The sequence below is a fragment of the Meriones unguiculatus genome, chromosome 18 (assembly GCF_030254825.1).
Source record: "Meriones unguiculatus strain TT.TT164.6M chromosome 18, Bangor_MerUng_6.1, whole genome shotgun sequence".
Classification (NCBI taxonomy): domain Eukaryota; kingdom Metazoa; phylum Chordata; class Mammalia; order Rodentia; family Muridae; genus Meriones; species Meriones unguiculatus.
In genome coordinates this window covers 51,258,079-51,278,203 of record NC_083365.1, presented here as the reverse complement: position 1 = coordinate 51,278,203, position 20,125 = coordinate 51,258,079, and the positions used below count along the sequence as shown (strand labels likewise).

General features: G+C 35.1%; 1 protein-coding gene across 5 annotated transcripts in view; it reads right to left on the bottom strand.

The window, feature by feature from the left end:
- Window positions 1-20,125, bottom strand: part of Cdh19 (cadherin 19) — a 92,702-nt gene that overhangs the window by 51,493 nt on the left and 21,084 nt on the right. For 4 of the 5 annotated variants that reach the window (XM_060371466.1, XM_060371467.1, XM_060371468.1 and 1 more), the window contains exons 2-4: window positions 9,595-9,898; window positions 7,331-7,622; window positions 1,313-1,432 (exon numbers count right to left, since the gene is read on the bottom strand). In XM_060371466.1, coding sequence (XP_060227449.1) covers window positions 1,313-1,432; window positions 7,331-7,622; window positions 9,595-9,813 — 631 coding nt within the window. In that variant the 5' untranslated portion in view covers window positions 9,814-9,898. Of the gene's footprint in view, window positions 1-1,312; window positions 1,433-7,330; window positions 7,623-9,594; window positions 9,899-19,555; window positions 19,691-20,125 lie in introns of all 5 variants that reach the window. The other variant, XM_060371464.1, reaches the window with a different exon arrangement.

Below are 20,125 nucleotides of genomic sequence, written 5' to 3'. Positions count from 1 at the left end.
TGATAGGAAGTTCTGGTGGAGGAGAAAAATGATCAAAACACATTATTAGAAAATAGTATTACACACCCAAGGATACAGAGGCAAACGCTGTCTTGAAAACAAAACAAAAAAACATTATTGCAATAAAATGTATTAAAATGTATACATGAAATAGAACAGCATTTCTCTTGCATATTCTGAATAATATATTATACGAATACCATGTCAGAAAATTTAGACTCTTACAAACCCAACTCCACAAAACTTCATATTCCATAAAATTGTTAACCTCAAGAAGTCTTGACAAAGACTGACATCAACATCAAATCTCCCAAATGAATGGGGAAAAAAGTAAATATTTAAATATTTAACAAAATATATTATCTTTTAAGAGTAACTCTAAGTATTTTTGTATTCTAATAGTAACCAGATGATTGTCCATTTTTTCACTTGCAAAATTTGGGAACAATTAGCTAGAATGTCAAATGTTTAAAGCCTACAAGTTCTAAAGAGGAAGCTATATAAAGGCTTCCTTTTGGATTGGGACATAATTATAACCCGTTAAGCAAGTGAGTCATATGAATCTTTAATTGTCAACAAATATGCCTACAGCTGATAAGAAGGTTCAGAGATTATTTTAGCATGTATGAGACCATGGGTTCAGTTCCTTTACAATATCAAATAACTATTTTATTATGTACTTCAAATAGAGAATATAAATTCCTATTATTTTCAAAGGTATTCAAGTTACTGTTGCAAACTGGGGCTGCAATGATTAGAAAAAAAAAATCTTTTGTTTAAAATGTATAACTTGACCATGTCTCAAAAACAAAAATAAAGACAACAATGCGCCAAACACACAGCTATGTTTAAAGGGACTTCTTTACCTTCTGACACCAGACATAAAATAGTGTATAGTAAACCCTAGACGCCTACTTAGCAATGTGAAAGCAACCTGGTGGGTTTTAGCAACAAGTCCCCGCTGTTCAACGCAGGTGGCGACTTGTAAGGTGCTTTCAGTCTTTTAATGTACGACATCTGGTCAATTTCCTGTAATGTTTTCTCCCCTTATGTACTCCTTTTTCTCTGGAAAATTTATAAAATTCATTGCATCCATTTTATAGCACACATATAGATATTCTACGGCAGAGGTATGGAAATTTCAAATTCTGAAATCACAGAAACGCTGCTTAACCTATCAGCAAACGTCAGGAAATGGTATCTACCATAGAACACGTTTGTAATCTGATAATTTGTACTGACATTTTCCTTCTGGAGAAGCATAAGGTATTGCATTGTTTGCCTGTCTTGTTTCTTTTTAATGCACAGATACCTGTTGTTGGTTCAACAGAAAAATATGGTTGGCCTCTTTCTAAGTTGTATAGGATGCGGGTGTGATAGCCACTGGCAGGATCATCGTCATCACTGGCTGTCACCTTGATGACAAATGTTCCTAAAAAGAACAGACATATTAAGAGTAAATTCAGCTTTGGGTCTCATTTAATAATAAATTCAGTTCAGCAAAACAAACACAACTATATATTAAAGAAAATAATGCTGTTTTTCTTTTTTTTTAAATGACAAACATGCATTTAACATGTAGTTAACATGCAAACAATATGTGTCTGTATACACACATATTTAACAAAAGTGGTGAAATATGCAGATTTCTAAATGTTTGATATATTTATATTTATCTTAATTCTTATTCATATTTTCCAGATGTTAACTTTAAAAATCTATCACACTAGAAACACAAAGATTATGTTCTCATTTTACGTACTTCTACATTCCTTAATTTAAAAAAAAAATTTGAAAGTAATTTTTACATTCTCCTCTACTTAAGCATTAGCTCTATCATTCATACATAATTGGAAAATTTACTCTGAGAAAAATAATGCAACTCTCAGTGCAAATGATCATTTGCTGGGAGATTCCACTTTCATTATTAGATAAACATAAACTAATAGACATTTGTTATTTGATAGAAAGAAATGATTAATTCCTACCTTTACAAGGGTAGGAGGGGTAAATGTGAGACTTGGAGAGAGAGAAAAAAGAAAGGGGAAATGATGTAGCTATAGTATAATAACAAAAAATAAAATATTTTTTTAAAAGCAGATATCAACTAAAATGTACGCATCACTAAGAAATATTTTCATTTGTGTGTTTCCCATAGCCAACATTATCTACAACATACTCTGTGGCTAAAGGAACATCTCAGAAGAGGGAGTACCATGTTTGTAAGAGCCAGAGGACTAGAAATTAGGCTGTGAGACTTTATCTTCTAGTCATGACAGCAAAGTTCCTGTGAAATACTCAGAACGTTGTTGTCTAAAGTCCTGAACAGCTCCAACAACAGTTGACATATCAGTATAGATGAGGGAACCCTCGTGGGGCTGAATCCCTAGATGAAAATTACAAGAAGTTAATTGATAAATATATGTTGAACCCATCTTCCCAAGGGATGGTTAGTTATTCAATAGCACTAATCAGCCATAGAAATATACACAGGCATGGGTTCAGAAGACTGCATGTATGGGTTTGTTCATCCAAATATGTTTAACGATTAAAGAAGAGGAAACTGCGCTTTGGATGAGAAAACAGACACATGAGAGATACGAGGGAGAAGACAGGGGTAACATGATGATCACATCTCAGCTAAATAACACAAAGAGAGTTACACAAATTTATTCTATATAATTCAGTCAAAATCTAATTTATGCATATATTATTTGTGTATATACTGTATTATATTATATTTCATATATGTTATTTATTATGTAGAAATGTGTATAATATATACTTAAGCTGTTTTCCTGCTTAAACAAAATGAAAATGCAGTATACAAATAAAATTTTGACTGATACACTATGATTCACATAGTTCTACTCTACAAATGCCAAGGCTGGCTTGAAATTTGAAAACCTATCAAAAAATTGATGTGAAAAATTAGTGGTACAGGCATTTATAAAATCAATTTTTATTTGGTCGAAAATTTTAGGAAATAAAAAATTAATAGTTGACTGTAATTTCAACAATGGCCAATTTTAAAGTATTTTTTTCATTTTTTTAATATTTTATGCAAGGAAATCATTTTCAATTCTCTTTCCTCCCTTCAAATATTTCTATTTACCTCTTTTTATTTTCCTTCAAATTACTGTCCACATTCCTTAATTGTTGAGGGTCTCTTCTCTCTGTATGTGTAACTCAGCAGTGATTATACTGGTCTACCTGAATTATACTACTTGTGAAATGTAAACACCATTTCCTAAATGAAAATATGACGTTTCATGCCTCCTATGGTTTTTACTTTGTTCTATATCTCAAAAAATAATAGTATATATTTACAACAAAAATGAAGACTGACAGACATTTCATTTTGGGAAGTATACACCTTGATAAAATTCATTCATTTTTATGACTCAGATAAGATTACTAAAATTAAATTAAAATGATAGGATTATATAATAGTAGAGAAAATATATATAGTGCATGTACAATTTAATAAAAATCACTATGTTTGAGGAAATCTTAATCAGCGCTAAATTCTATAAAGCTAAATAAAATGTGAAGATTAGATTATTAGTGACAGAATCAATAACAGAATTTCTCCACATATCAAACTTGTTCTGTAGTCACTAGGTATAACCTGGTTTAAGGAAATTATAACTCTGTCAATGCGGATTTATTTGACATCATGATCACCAAAGAGTTTTATGGAAGACTTAATGATTCCCATCCAACTGTTAAGTTTAGCATCTGATACTGAACTTCATCGTCAGAGCTCACAGAGAGTGTTTTATTTTCTCATAATGATTGGAGGCATCCAAACACAAACATATAAAAGAGTGCTAAATTTTTACATGCACACTAATCGTGGTGGCCATAAGGAATCCAGCAACCTGTAACTAGGCCAGTATATAATTAATGTGTCTGTTTATTACTGAACACTTAAATAAACACATGTGCCACCGTTTATTTTAGTGTTGACTGCTGAGAATAAAACCATAAATTTCGAAATGACTCATTTATTTTAATACATAAATATTGTCATGGTTTGAAACTTTTAAGTGGTCAAGTTGAGATTTTCTGTATATTAGAAATATGAATTGTGTTATGAGACACTTACTTCGTGTTTTGAGATAAGGCCTAACTTCTCCAGGCTGGACTGGAATTCTTAGTGTAGAGTAGGCTGGATTTAAACTCACAGAGATCCACCTGCCTTTGCCTCCTGAGGGCTGGGTCAAAATGTCTGCACCACTATATGCAGCCCCTGACATTGCAAATGTGAAATGCTGTTACAGTCGTTCTTTGTTTATATATATTTAATTTTTTTCCTTTGTATTTACTTTTTTTACAGATTTTTAAATTATTATTATTTATTACAACTTATTCACTTTGTATCCAGGCTGTGGCTCCCTCCCTCATCTCCTCCCAATCCTACCCACCCTCCCTCTTTCCCTATGCCCTACTCTAGTCCACTGATAGGGGAGGTCCTCCTCCCCTTCCATCTGACCCTAACCTATCAGGTCTCCTCAGGACTGGCTGCAATGTCTTCCTCTGAGGCCTGGTAAAACTGCATCCCCCAGGGAGAGGTGATCAGGGAGCCAGCCACTGAGTTCATGTCAGAGACAGCCTCTGCTCCCCTTACTGGGATCCCACTTGGATACTGAGTCTATGGTCTACATCTGAGCCGGGGTTTTAGGTCCTCTTTATGCATTGTTCTCGGTTGGGGTGTCAGTCTCTGCAGGGCCCCCAGGGCTCAGTTAGTTGTTGTTGTTGTTTGGTCTCCTTTTGGAGCTCCATCAACAGAGTCTCATTCCCAAGTCATCATATAGTTTGACAATAAAATTATCATTACGAAGATGTAAGTAACAGCATACACTCGCTAGTTTGGAAATTAAACTAGGATATCCTAGGATATCTCCTGCTATGATATAATTGGAAGATTCTATTTATTTAATTAGGAATCTAGTAATAAGACTAAAACAAACTTTACTACCAGGAATCTTGATTTCTATAAGGAAAAACACATAAAAAATGCAAATTTTAAAGATTAGTTTTAACATTTTCTTTTTGCATATGCACGTCTGATGGTCTTATGGCACAGCAACAATTTTAATTCACAGTATGAAAACTATAAAAGTTTATTCATTATTATATTTTATTATATATTGATACATAATTAACTAAAGCAATATTTTCAAATAACTTATGGAAAATAAATTACCTGAATTTGTGTTATAAGACCAAACAGTTGTAAGTCCAATAGGGGTTCACAAATGCTATGTAGAACTACAACTTAAACTTACCAAGGAAAGGTTCCTGCCCAATAAAAAGTACACATTTTATTTTATGTGAATGACTTCGGTGTTTTGTTTTGTTTTGTTTTGTTTTGTTTTTCCCCCAACATATGCCTGTGCAATAATCAAGTACCTGGTACCCCTGGAGGCCAGAACAGGATATCAGAATTCCTAGAGTGGACTTACAGAATGCCATGTACTCCTATGTGAGTTTATGGAAACAAAACCCTGTCCATTCAAAGAGCAGACAGTTCTTGAACCCCTGAGACATTTCACTAGCCCCGCACAACCAGTTTTCGATGTCCTGCCTCTGTTTCATTCTAGATGAAAACTGACAGCAATCATTAAAAAGGGAAGATGATTAAAAGAAGTTTTTATTCAGGTCATTCACAATGATATTCAAATGAATAATTCAACTTCAGAAAGCAAATATTTCAGAGTGATGATAGCAATTTGCAATCCCTCGGGTCACTATATGCTTTCATCGACAATCAAGGAGTCTCCCTTATATATACAATGGTCAGCTCTCAAATTGCTCTCATGACTTGTGTAGCATTTTCATAGAAACATGCATCATTTTGTGGATGTATTCAACTATTTTGAACCGCAAGAACTTTTTATCATTGATCCTTATACATCCTATATTTTTTTATGTAGAAAGAAGAAAACTTTCTTGCGTGCGCACACACACACACACACACACACACACACACACACACACACACAATTTTAGCTCAATTCCATTTAAGAGTCCAAGTTGGAAAGCAACTACATTTCAAATGTAAATGCTATTTTGAAAACCCGACAATATATACAAAGAAAAGAGTATATAGCATATGAGAGAGCAAAAGCATCACACTGTAAGTATATGTGATTTTGGTTCAATAAAGAATACTTAATTACTAAACAGCCCACTAGAAACTAGCTTACTTAGCCATCAAAATAACTAATTTCCAAGAGTTTTAAAAATATTTTAACACAATTTGTTTTGACACACATGTAACTAAATTTGTTTAAGTTGTAGTTGAAGACCTGTACTGCAGAATGTTACGATTAATTTATAAGTGGTATGTGAAAAAGTGGAAAATCAGAAAAAACAACATGAGATATATATTTTATAATCAATGGATAATAATCCATAAACTTCAAAATATGTTGGCATAATTTAAGATAATCAACTAAAGCATTTATTAATTATTTAAACAGATTTTTAAAATTAAATTAAATATGATGTATATTGTATTATCGAAATTTTGACTGACATAATAAAGGAACTTTTTAAATATCATAAATTATGTTGGCTGCAAAAATCCTCTTCATCTCCAATGTAGATGATTTACAATTGTCCTATTGCAATAATCTCTTCTTCATTCATTTAAATTTAAGACTTTAATGACAATAGCATTGAAAATAAATTGAAATAAGCAAAACTGCACGTAAATGTTCAAGAACTCTTATTTTTGTATTCCTGGTTTTGATGCCTGTAATAGTTTTTGTCATACAGATAATTTTCTTTAATTCATCATTGTATATCTTGTAGACTTTATTGGCCAAACAAATATATTCAACTAAACTTTCAGATATAAAATAAAAACTGAGATAGAAATAACTTTGCAATACAAAGTAACAAAGAGGAAAATGTAAGTTTCTAGATAAATTTCACGTGAAAGTTCAAGGTTGAAATAAATTTCATTTCAGCTATAAATGCAACCAACAAAGACGAGCATTATAGAAAAGGTTTATGTTTGGTACATACAGTGTAGGAAAGAGTAAAATCATCAAATTATGACTTAGAAGTGCAAACAAGAGTTAATCAATACAACATTAACTAGGGAGACTTTGCTGGAAAGTAGCTACAATTTTCTTCTAATTATACCCAATAAATTGTTATTATATTATCCAATTTTTCAAATATTTCACTCAAAAAGTTTTTCAAAAGAAAAATTATTATGAAAATTAAAGTAATGTACTACCAAACATATATTCAAATGTTTAAATCTATCATCATTGTTAATAAAACTGTGACATAAATTAAAATGCAGTACCTTCTGGAGACATCTCAGGGACAACAGCTTCGTAAGGTTCATCTAGGAATCTGGGTTCATTGTCATTCTTATCCAAAACTCTGATGATAAACTCAGACTCAGTTTCCACAGCCTTTCCAGTAGTGATGTCTAGGACCTGAGCTCTCAGCGTGTAGAGGGATTGCTCTTCTCTGTTGAGCTTCCTTGTGGCAAATATGGCACCTGTTTGTTCATCAATGCTGAAGCTCCCAGTGGCAGACCCTAGCAGCTTGTACTGGAAACGGTTGTCTCCATTGTCTAAGTCAGATTTGATCTGCAAGTATAAAGATAAACAAGTGAGTTCCTAAATGTAAGGAAAATTTAACTTAGTAATTGTGATTTTCCTGTATTTTAGTCAGCACCAATTCTATATAATCTATACAGTTCTAGCAATTCAATATAATTCTTTTGTGGTTTACCCTGGCAGGCTTGGAGCTTGCTCGATATTCCAGGCTGGCCTCAAACTCAAGAGATCCACCTGCCTCTGCCTCCTGAATACTGGGATTAAAGGTGTGTGTCACCACCTTTAATCATCTTGTGATTTTTTTTTATTATATCAATTGAGGTAAAAAATTGACATCAAATGTATATCTATGTCATGCAGTGGAGAGGTTCATAATTTTCAACAACAAACCCCCCAAATTTTACTATTTAAAAAAATTAAATCGAGTTAGAAATATCATCGACATAAAATATTCAGTATATTAATTATCTCAATTTCAGCTGATCCATTATTTATATCTTATTGCTAGTCAATAAAATATGATATTAAATGTTTGTATTAGTTTAAGACATACAGATATCTAAGAAAGCTATCTTCTAGATACATTCAAACACTAGAGTTTTCCGGTTTGGGTGAAAATACATAGAAGATAATGAAATATGAGGATAATTAAAAGCATTAGAGAGAATAATTTTGTCAAGAATGTATTTATTTCATGTACTGAAATGTACAAAGCCTTAGCATACTTTTACAAAAAAATACCCACTATACTATTATGTCTATTATCATTATGATTTTTCAGTTATGTTAAAAATATTTATTTTATGCATTTGTATGTGTGTGTGTGTGTGTGTGCGTGTGTGTGTGCTTGTGCTGACTCTTCATGGTGCTTGCGTGCAGACCTTCAGAGGACAGTATTGGAAGTCAGTTCTCTCCTTTCCATATTTAGGTACCAGAGATCAAACTCAGGAAAACAGGTTTCAAAGATTGCACATTTATTCATTGACCAACCTTCCCTGATTTCATAAATCCCTTTTATAAAGTAAAAAGTAGACTAAGAATATGAGATCTGATAGACTAGGATCAGAAGGAAGGAGAGGAACACCTCTCCTGTCAGTGGACTTGGGGAGGGGCATGCGTGGAATTGGGAGGGGGGAGGGAGGGGTTTATAGGGGGATACAAAGTGAATAAAGTGTAATTAATAAAAAAGAATATAATATGCAGAACTAGTCATTTATGCATGACACATCTGTATATGGTTTGTCTGCAGACCTCTTAGAAAATTAAAAGATGAGGGAAATATCATTTGTGGTGGGCACACACATGCACACACAGGAAGGTTTTTGTAAATATCTGCTTGACTTTATTCATACATGTAATTTATAGTGTTAGGGTAGATAAATTGTTGGTGGATTCTGAAGACCAAATAGACTAAGCCAAATAAGTGAATTATGAGAGCTTCACCATTTAGACTTTAATTCAGCAGTTAACTTACTGTAGTACCTATCTAGAGCAAAAGTGTTGCAAAAACCCACATAGTATTGTAATTACCTGTGTTTACCATAAACAAAATAATAACAAATATGAAATATACAAATTGGAGAGCTTCTGTCTCACCAAGAAAGTTTTCGTTAAATATAATTCTCTGATAAAACTAACCTAGTCATTCTTTACAATTCATCCTCTCTAATCAAAGGATGTGTGTAGGTTGCTGAAGTTCCGAACCACTAACAGAGATAGGATTAATATGTGCCATTAAAAACGAATGAGGACAAGTTAGCAGTTATGCAGCAGAGCAGGACACCAGGCTAAGCCCAGTTGATAATTGTACTTCCCTCTCGGAGTTTGAAAGGGTGTTCTGTTCGTATATACAAATTTATTATGCCTGTGCTTGGTTTGTTTGTTTGTTTGTTTGTTTTCCTAATGGCTGCCTTGAATATGTGGAAGCCATCAGGCTTTCTCAATCCATTCACATTACTTCTGTATAAAGCCATTTACTGCAACTGTTTCAGGAAATAAATACCCGTCCAACGTATTGTCCCGCCTCCATTTCCTCTGGTACAACAAGTTGGGTCCAGACCCAGGCACGCTTAGCTCTCCAAGGAGAGGGCACAACAGTCTGATTCCTCTCAGCTTTCAAAGTCTCTGCGACTGCAAGGCAAGGCCATAGAAACGGAATCACCAGCATCCAGTGTTTCAAGAAGCAGTGATTTGTTCTGCTGTGTATTTGGATTCCAACCATTATTCCACAGCGGAACAGGTATGATGCCAGCAAAATGTGTTTGTTTCTGAATACTCCTGTACAATCTTAAGTATTCTGTGTATTCCTAAAACAAGAAACAGAACAAAAATTGGCATTTAAAGGACAACATTTTCTCACATAATTACAAAAGACAGGTTACAACATTCGCAGCTTGGAATAAAGAAATAAAGCATTTAATTTATGTTCCAGTTAAGCTAGTTAATTGTATTTTGTATCTCAGCAATGATCTGATTGTAATGCTATAAATTTCAGCTCAAGCACCGTTTGTTTCAAACTGCACTCATAAATCTGCCTGAAGGTCGCAGTATTCCTTTAACAATCTCTTTGATTGACAGATGACATTGAGATAGATCCAATGGCTTACTTTGTCTTTTATTTCTATCTCAGAAAAACTCCAGCTAACTTATTAATACAACAGTCAAGACAGGAGGTAAAACAGTCCCCTCCTTTTACCATAACAAGATTTATCTTGCAATTCCTGAGGTTATAGTTTACTAAATAAATTAAATACAAATTAAAAATTCTCCTTAAAACCTGGGAGATACGATAATTAATGATACCAATACAAAGTTTGACTAAAAAGTCAGTGCAAAGTATTTGGTCTTTGAAAATTTGAATAATTGGGGCGTACAAAGATGGTTCTATGGTTGAAAATTGAATAATAAGGGGAAAAAGCTCCCACCATAACAAATAATGTCATTTTTAGACAGCACATATAAGCTGATGAAACAGGAGAAATATTTGGATATGAAGGTTGTCCTCATTCGTTAACTACTAAAACACCCTGGCCTAATTCCACCTAATTTCTAGAATCCCACAGGCTTGGGGCCACTCTTTCCACCTCTGACAAAATAGTCACTCTCACCTTTCCCACATCTGCATTGTTCTTATAGTAATCCAAAATGGATTTGTTAATTTGGCTTTCTTGAAAAAAATATGGTGAAAACCTTATAAGAATGTAATAAAATAATTAACAGAAAATTCACAGCATCTCAGTTTAGGAGATTTTCTACATTACATTGTTATGAATACTATAAATTTATTTTTGAACAGCCCCTTAGAAAATAATTAGGTCTTTGGCTCTTGTTAGGAAAAGTTGTTACAAAACACTTAATCACAGAGATTCTATGATTCCTCTGTAGTACTTTAAGCAGTTGTGTTCTTGCTATCCATTTACTTAATGAAGGTCAGCAAAGAAATTCAGCTTGGGGAAAATTAGCATGAATTTCACCACTACATTCAAAGTTAAAAATTTTGTTGCATATAGTTTAATATCTGTTTGCCTGTGTGAGTTTCTGTGTGTGCATGTCATAGAGATCCTATCATAGAATTATTGTGCATGATTAACAATTATTTTCTACCACTGAACTACAACACAGCCCACAGTTGAACTGAAGAGAGAGAGAGAGAGAGAGAGAGAGAGAGAGAGAGAGAGAGAGAGAGATGGATACAATACACATCATAGAAAAAAAATAATGATAGACCACTGGTGAAACAGATTAGGAACAAGTACAAAATCCTTCCAAAGAATTGCATTTTGTGTGATTTGGAGCATTATCACCAAATTAATATAAAGTACAATTACCACATTTTAGTAAAACTTTTTTTTTTCAGTTTACTTTATATCCTGCTTTTTGGGTAAATTAAATTTTTATATTTTATTTATTATTCATAGCATTTAATGACGTGTGTGTGTGTGTGTGTGTGTGTATATAATATGTATTTGTCAGTGCAAACAATTGCATACCACAGCACACATGGTAAGTCTGTTGACAATTTTTTGGAGTTGATTCTCTTCTTCAAACTTGAGTTCTAGGAACCAACTCATGTAATTATGTTGCATGGCAAGATATTGTGCCTGCTGAGCTATTTGACCATCACTTCTTTAAAATTACCTACCCTGAACAATTTATAAAAACAAAGCTAATTTTCTATCATACTACATGTCATCTACCACAGCGGGCCTCTGAAAGACTACCCAGCAGGGTATTGAAGCAAATGCTGAGATTCATACACAAACTTTGGGCAGAGGGCAGGAAATCTTATGAAAGAAGGGAGGATGAAAGAGCTGGAGGAGACAGGAGCTCCATTAGAGAGCAACAGAAACCAAAAATCTGGGCCCAGGGGTCTTTTCTGAGACTGATACTCAAACCAAGGACCATATATGGAAATAACCTAGAACCCCTGCACAGATGTAGCCCACTGCGGCTTAGTCTCCAAGTGTGTTCCCTGTAATGGGAACAGACGTGAACTGATTGGCCTGCTCTCATCAGCTCCCCTTGAGAGGGGTGCAGCCTTACCAGGCCACAGAGGAAAACAATGCAGCCAGTCCTGATGAGACCTGATAGTCTAAGGTCAGAGGGAAGGGGAGGGGATGAGAGAGGGGGATACAGCTGAGATACAAGTGAATAAACTGTAATTAATAAAAAAGTAAATAACTGTTCACTGATCATTCAGACACCAGACTCAACTCAACAATGTTTATTTTACCCTAAACAGAAACTGACCAGTCAGCACCATAATCTGGACTCAGAGGCGGACTACTAGTTGGTCTGCTCCTAGGGCAGGTATTTTATACAAAAAAACATTACCAGGTAACAATCAGGTAGCAAAACTCTAATGAGGTGTAGGAAACAAACCGTAACTAGGTAACAACCAGGAAACAAACAAACAAAGAACAGCAACAACAAAAAACAACCATATATCCAGTTGTACGAAGCAGCTGTGCATCATTTTGGCTAGACAAAGTTTTTCTAATTGACCTTTAATTTTATTGGCTTTGTGGTTAGGAGACTTCATAGAGTGTCCAGGTAATAAAGTATACAAAGTTTGAGAAATGAAATCATAGAGACATAATCAGAATGTAGACTTGGAGGCATAATGGCTTCTGAAATGTTTTGGGCCACAGAAAGTGTTACAGAGGAGCCATAGTTATGCTAAGAAATAAAGTAGGTCTCAACAGGGGGACTATAGAATTCAAGCAGGTTACAAAAATAGATTAAGACTTTGGGACAACCAAATATTCACCCAGTGTCTAAAATGTAAATTATTTAAGCATCTTTAAGAAAGGATTTAAATATGTTCACATAGCATTTTGTTGATATTTGTCTTTTTATACATTTATTTGTTTGCCATTTGACAGTAGTTTTATTCCTACTGTGTAAAGAACAAAGGTAACTTCATCTTATGATTCTTCTCATATTTGGAAATTCAATAGCTGTGTTCCTCTGGCATTTTTTCATATATTTCTTTACCATGTGTTTTGCATGTAAATCTCCAGAAGCTTAACTGCATGTTACTTAAATTTTCCTCAACAATAATTAGGGTGAATTAACTCATTTCAGAAAGGGTTTTTTGTTTTGTTTTGTTTTGTTTTGTTTTCCTTTGCGGGTATGAAATGTTACAGAAAAATAACATTATTTATGTACTAATGACATTCTAGCTAGGGAAAAAGTAAGTAATGAAAACAGAGAAAGGGAGTAATAGTTGAATTGGTAGTATTGGAATGTATTCAAAGTTCATTATATGTTTGCAAAAAATAGCTTTATATAACTAATTATAAAATGAATATGAAACATTCAACATGTGGTCATATGTTGAATAATTATTTCTTGTTAAACTATTGATTGAGTTTATGTTAGTTAAAGATCATATTCCTCTTTGGCCTGAAGATATGTTCAATTAAATTTCTATATAATGAGCTGTATTGCAGTTTTAAAAATCAAAACAAACCAAAGTTTATATTATGGACTCCATATTGCATGACATTTTGACCTTTCAATCATTTAGCCACTGTCAGCACTCCCCCCCTCTATTTTACTGAGTATAGTGGTAGTCAGACTTTGATCATAATATACATCTGTAGGTTCATGTATTTTCTGAGGAATCACTGTTTAAGAATTTTTTTTAGAAAATGTAATTTCAGATTTGACCAAGTTAGAGCATACTTAAATGCTCTAATATTTTCAGCGAAAATATTGTGGATTCTAAAAATGATAAAGAAATATTAGAGAAACTAATTAATTTCCTAAGATTTACTATTACAATGCGTGTAAAAATCATAAAATCAGACTATCTGCAGGTTAATCAGTGAAAGTTAAATACCTTTGGCCAATCTTACTGAAGTGCAGTAATAAAGCCGATACTATCTAGTTTCTTCTAAAAATAATAAAAAATAAAATAAAATAAAAAAAACACTGCAATTTTAGTATGCAAGTAAGTTGTAAAGAAATCAAACACAGATTGGGAAAGAATCTTCACTAACCCTTTATCTGACAGAGGACTAATATCCAGTATATATAAAGAACTAAAGAAGCAGAAAAGCAGCAAACCAAGTAATCCATTTAAAAAATGGGGAACAGGAGTTCTGGGTTATCTTTATGAATAGTCTTTGGTTGGAGTATGAGTCTCTGGGAAGTTCCCTGTGTTCAAATTTTCTTGTTCTGTTGCTCTCCTTGTGGAGACCCTGTCCTCTCCAGCTCTTACTATTTCCCACTTCTTACATAAAATTCCATTCACTCTGCCCAACAGTTGCTCATCAGGCTCAGCATCTGCTTTGATAGTCTGTAGGGCAGAGGCTTTCAGAGGCTCTCTGTGGTAGGTTCCTAGGTTGTTTCCTGTTTTCTTCTTCTTCTGATGTCCATCCTCTTTGCCTTTCCGGATGGGGATTGGACATTTTAGTTAGGGGCCTCTCTCTTGCTTAGTTTCTTTAGATGCACAGGTTTTAGTGGGTTTGTCCTATGTTGTATGTCTATATGAGTGAGTATATACCATGTGTGTCTTTTTGCTTCTGGGACAACTCACTCAGGATGATCCTTTCCAGATCCCACCATTTACCTATTGGGTTACATAGTAATGTGAAGAGGGACTGCCTCTGACATAATCTTATTGGCCTGCTCTTTGATCACCTCCCCCTGCGGGGGAGCAGCCTTACCAGGCCATAGTAGAGGACAATGCAGCCACTTTTGATGTGAGCTGATAGACTAAGATCAGAAAGGAGAGGAGAACCTCCCCTATCAGTGGACTTGGGGAGTGGCATGCATGCAGAGGGAGGAGGGAGGGTGGGATCGGGAGGGGAGGAGGGAGGGGCTTATGGGGGGATGCAGAATGAATAAAGTGTAATTGATGAAAAAAAAGATTATATATAACTGAATTGATAATATAATTGAGAAAGCAAAAAAAAAATGGGGAACAGAGCTAAACAGAGAATTCTCGACAGAGGAATATCGAATGGCAGAGAAACACTTAAAGAAATGCTCATCCTCATTAGCCATCAGGGAAATGCAAATCAAAACGACCCTGAGATATCATCTTACACCCATCAGAATGGCCAAGATGAAAAACTCAAGCAACAACACATGCTGGAGAGGTTGTGGAGAAAGGGGAACCCTCCTCCACTGCTGGTGGGAATGTAAACTGGTACAACCACTCTGGAAAGCTATCTGGCACTTTCTAAGACAATTAGGAATAGTGCTTCCTCAAGACCCAGCTATACCACTGCTAGGTATATACCCAAAGTTTGCTCAACTACACAAAAGGAATACTTACTCAACCATGTTTATAGCAGCTTTATTTGTAATAGCCAGAACCTGGAAACAACCCAGATGTCCATCAACGGAAGAATGGGTACAGAAATTGTATTTCTACACAATGGAATACTACTCAGCAATCACAAAGGAGGAAATCATGAAATTTGCAGGCAAATGGTGGGATCTAGAAAAGATCATGCTGAGTGAAATATCCCAGAAGGAGAAAGACAAACACGGTATATACTCACTTATATAGACCTCTAAGATATGATAAACATGATGAAATCTATACACCTAAAAAAGATAATCAAGAGAGCAGACATGGGGTAAGATGATCAATCCTCGTTTAGAAAGACAGATGGGATGTGCATTGAACGTATGACAGGAGTCTACTGAGCACATCTGAAAGACTCTAACTAGCAGTGTTTTCAAAGCAAAGACTCATGACCAAACCTTTGGCAGAGTATAGGGAATCATAAGAAAGAAGGGGAGTTAATCTGATGGGGAAAGGATAGGAGCTCCACAAGGACCAAATATATCTGGGCACAGGGTCTTTTCTGAGACTGACATTCAACCAAGGACCATGTATGGATATAACCTAGAACCTCTGCTCAGATGTAGCCTGTGGTAGCTCAGTAACCAATTGGTTTCCCAAAGTGAGGGGAACAGGGACTATTTCTAACAGGAACTCAATGACTGGCTCTTTGGCCTCCCCATCCCCCAAGGGAGGAGCAGTCCTGTTAGGCCACAGAGGAGGGCTTTGCAGCCAGTCCTGAAGATACCAGATAAAATAGGATCAGATGAATGGGGAGGAGGTCCCCCCCCATCAGTGGACTTGGAAAGGGGCATGATGGAGATGAGGGAGGGAGAGAGGAAGTGGGAGGGAATGAGGGATTGGGACACGGCTGGGATACAGAGTTAATAAAATGTAACTGATTAGAAAAAATAAAATTTAAAAAAAGAAATCAAACGTGTGTGTGTGTGTGTGTGTGTGTGTGTGTGTGTTGTTTCAAGACGGCATTTCTCTGTGTATTGCTGACAATCCATGACCTGGAACTCAGTCTGTAGACCAAGCTGGCCACAAACTCAGAGGACTGCTAGATCCACTACTACCTTATTAAATAGTCTTATAAACATAAAAAGCACTTCTTTTAAAATTGATGTACTAAAATTTGTCAAAATTGAAGTTTCATTTCAAATGATAACTTTATACACAATAGAAGTCCGAACACCTGCTTCAAATTTAGTAGGTTAAAATGACACACCGTTTGTTATTTGCGACTTCTGTGGATCAGAATTTCAAGATGGGCTTCACTGAATGAACCAAAACTGAAGACTTAACAGGACTACGCCCACCCCAAGACTTCCTAAAGAAATCCCTTCCTTAAATCGTTCATCTCTCAAGCTATTTACAGGTTATTGCATCTGTGGCTCATGAACATCTTCAGTGCCAGCAACACAGCAGTATCAGATCTCACTGATCTATCTACACCTTGCCTTCTCTCATTATTTGACATTTCCCTCTGCCTTTCTCTTACTGTGGAATATCTTTTTCAATTTCATTTTTTTTTCTTATCTCAGGGTTCCAAATAAAATCTTCTCTGTACCATCATGGTGATATTTATGGACTGTAGAATTGTGATATCAATAATTTTCATCACTATTATAAACTCTAAAAGAAATACTAATAAGAAAATTGAAAGAGAAGCCGAAGACTGACAGCAATTGATTATAGATTATATCAATGAAAAAAGGACTGTATGCAGAATAATTATAGTATTTTGAAAATTCAATGTCAAGTGTGACTAAAATGCAATATAGAGAAGCATTTGAAAAAAATATAAAGAAGTTTCTATTACAGATAAATTTCAAAATAATCAATATATTGTCTTTCAGTTGTATTGCAAATTAAAGTGCCATGAGGTACTACTTGAATTAAAATGGTAATAATTTAAAAGGTAAATCTTTTGAGTTTAAATGCACATAAAGAGAATGTATATCTTTCCTACCACAGTTCTGGTAAAAATATCTTGACCATTTAGGAAGATAATTTTGAACAAGTTTGATGAAGTTTGAACATGCATCTACTCTTTGTATTTATTTTATTTATTTTTGTCTATAAGTAAGTTTGAAGAACAGTCTATCTGTATTCCTGGCTGTCCTGGAACTCATTGTGTAGTCCAGGTTAGCCTAGAACTCACAGAGATGCACTTGGCCCCTCCACCCCAGTGTTGGGATTAAAAACATGTACCTTCATGCCTGAACTGATGCAATCATTTACCTTTAAGTAGTTATCTGTGTAAAGTTAAATCATGTATCTATATAAAGACATATAAATGAAATTTTCAAGCAAAATTGTGATAAAAAAAATTCCAGTCAAAATGAATAGCTTGTTTTGTGATTGTGCAATGCAGTTCAACAATAAAGGAGGAAAGACTTGTTTATTTTTATTTAGTTTATTATTATTATTATCATTTATTACAATGTATTCAGTTTGTGTCCTGGTTGTGGTCCCCTCCCTCATCTCCTCCCAGTACCATCCACCACCTCTCTTCTCCCCTATGCTTCTTCCCTAAGCCACTGAGAAGGAGACTGTAGATCCACTGCTGTTTGATCACCCAGAAACTGTCTCTGAGGGTAACTCTCCAGCGTAAGTTTTCCAGTGGTAAACTAACAGGCCAGAACTGATTATTCTTGTTGGGCCAGAGTGGGTAGCTTCCTGGCGGGAGCTTACACCTAATATGGTGAGCATAGGCTAGAGCTGGGAGTTCTTAGTGGGCTCCTCCAGTGGAGGGAAAAGAAAGAAGAGAAAAAGACCACCAAACACACACACACACACACACACACACACACACACACACACACACACACCTACACTTGGAAATGAAGTAAGACTACAGGAGGTAGGTTCCAACAAACTTTTCTCCACAGGCTTCTCTAACTTCACACATACACATACATACAAACATACACATGCATACATTCATACATTGGGTGAATGGAGAAAACTCCAGAGAGAGAGAGCGCCGAACTACACACGTACACATATACACATATCTTTGTGGATGGAAAATAACTCCAACAAAACAAGCTACTGTCCATATGTCCATATATCCACATGCATATGTATATATGTTAAGAGGTACATATATCAATATATGCATATATATCTACATGTACATATACCCATAGGTACATATGTACCTACGTATAGGCATGTACACAAATACACATATACATAGATATATACATTGGGCCGATGGAGCAAACTCCACAAAGTGAGTTTCAATATTTATTATTTCTCCCACAGCTTATACATCCATACATCCCAGCAAGAGCTTTCAGGCAGTACAAAAAAAAAAAAATCACAATGTGGTTATAGTCCATTTTTTCTTTAAATGAGCAATTACAATGAGTACACATAAGTAAAATATGTTCCCCTATACTCTCACATGATCATGTATTATGTATTATGAATGAGAAACAAATATGAAAACACATTATTTTCTAGAGCCCATATACATTTGTAACTGAGCAACTTGTTATATATTAACAAAGTATGAGCAAGCAAGGTAATTTCTCAGCCAGCTTTTCTATAACAGCAGGCTGAAATTTGCCATTACAAAGAATCAATTATCTTAAAAATTAGGGTATTAAAGCAGATGCTGAGATTCATAGCCAAATTTTGGGCAGAGTGCAGAGGGGGGAGATAGAAAGACCTGGAGGGGACAGGAGCTCCACAAGGAGCAACAGGAAAAAACTATATCTAGGCACAGGTATCTTTTCTGAGACTGATACTCCAACCAAGGACAATGCATGGAGATAACCTAGAACCCCTGCACAGATGTAGCCAATGGCAGCTCAGTCTCCAATTGGATTCCCTAGGAAGAAGAACAGGGACTGTCTCTGACATGAACTCAGTGGTTGGTTCTTTGGTCACCTCCCCCTAAGAGGGGCCCAGCCTTACCAGGCCACAGAGGAAGACACCCACCCCTGATGATACCTGATAAACTAGGGTCAGATGGAAGAAGAGGAGGACCTCCTCAAACAGTGGATTGGGGAAAGGTCATCAGAGAATATAAGGGAGGGAGGATGAGTTTGGCAGGGGATGAGGGAGGTGGCTACAGCTGGGATACAAAGTGAATAAACTGTAATTAATAAAAAATTTTAAAAGGGAAAAATAGTACTCTTACTGTCAGGTGTTTTGCCGCACTCCTGTAATCATAGTACTCAGGAAAGCATGGACAGGTATATCACTATGAGTTTGAGGACAGTCTGGTCTACAAAGCTAGTCCAGGACAGCCAAGGATATACAGAGAAAACTTGTTCTGAAAAAAAAAAAAAAACAAAAAAGTAATCTCATAAAAATATTAAAATAATCACAAACCTAAATTATATATAATAAAAATGATCAGCCATTTCTTCTTTAAATCTTCAAAGAATGCATCTACACATTAATAATTTTTATTTGATCATATCAGGAAGCTGAGGGCAAACATGAGTATAAAAAATTAATCACCTTAAAGCCAAGCTTCAGTGAGAAAGTCACTTCACCCAGTGCTAACTGGGGTATTGTTCTTGCTATCCAACCTCAAAAAGTCCCTGCCTTACTATTAAGAGTGTAGTTGCCTTAACTTCAAATTGTTCAGATTTCCTACATCAGAGCCACTACCAAAAACATCTTTACCTAATCTTGCTATAACAGTCTAAAAGATAATTTTTTCTAAATTCTCTTAAAAGGTGATGGTCATTGCTAACTAACA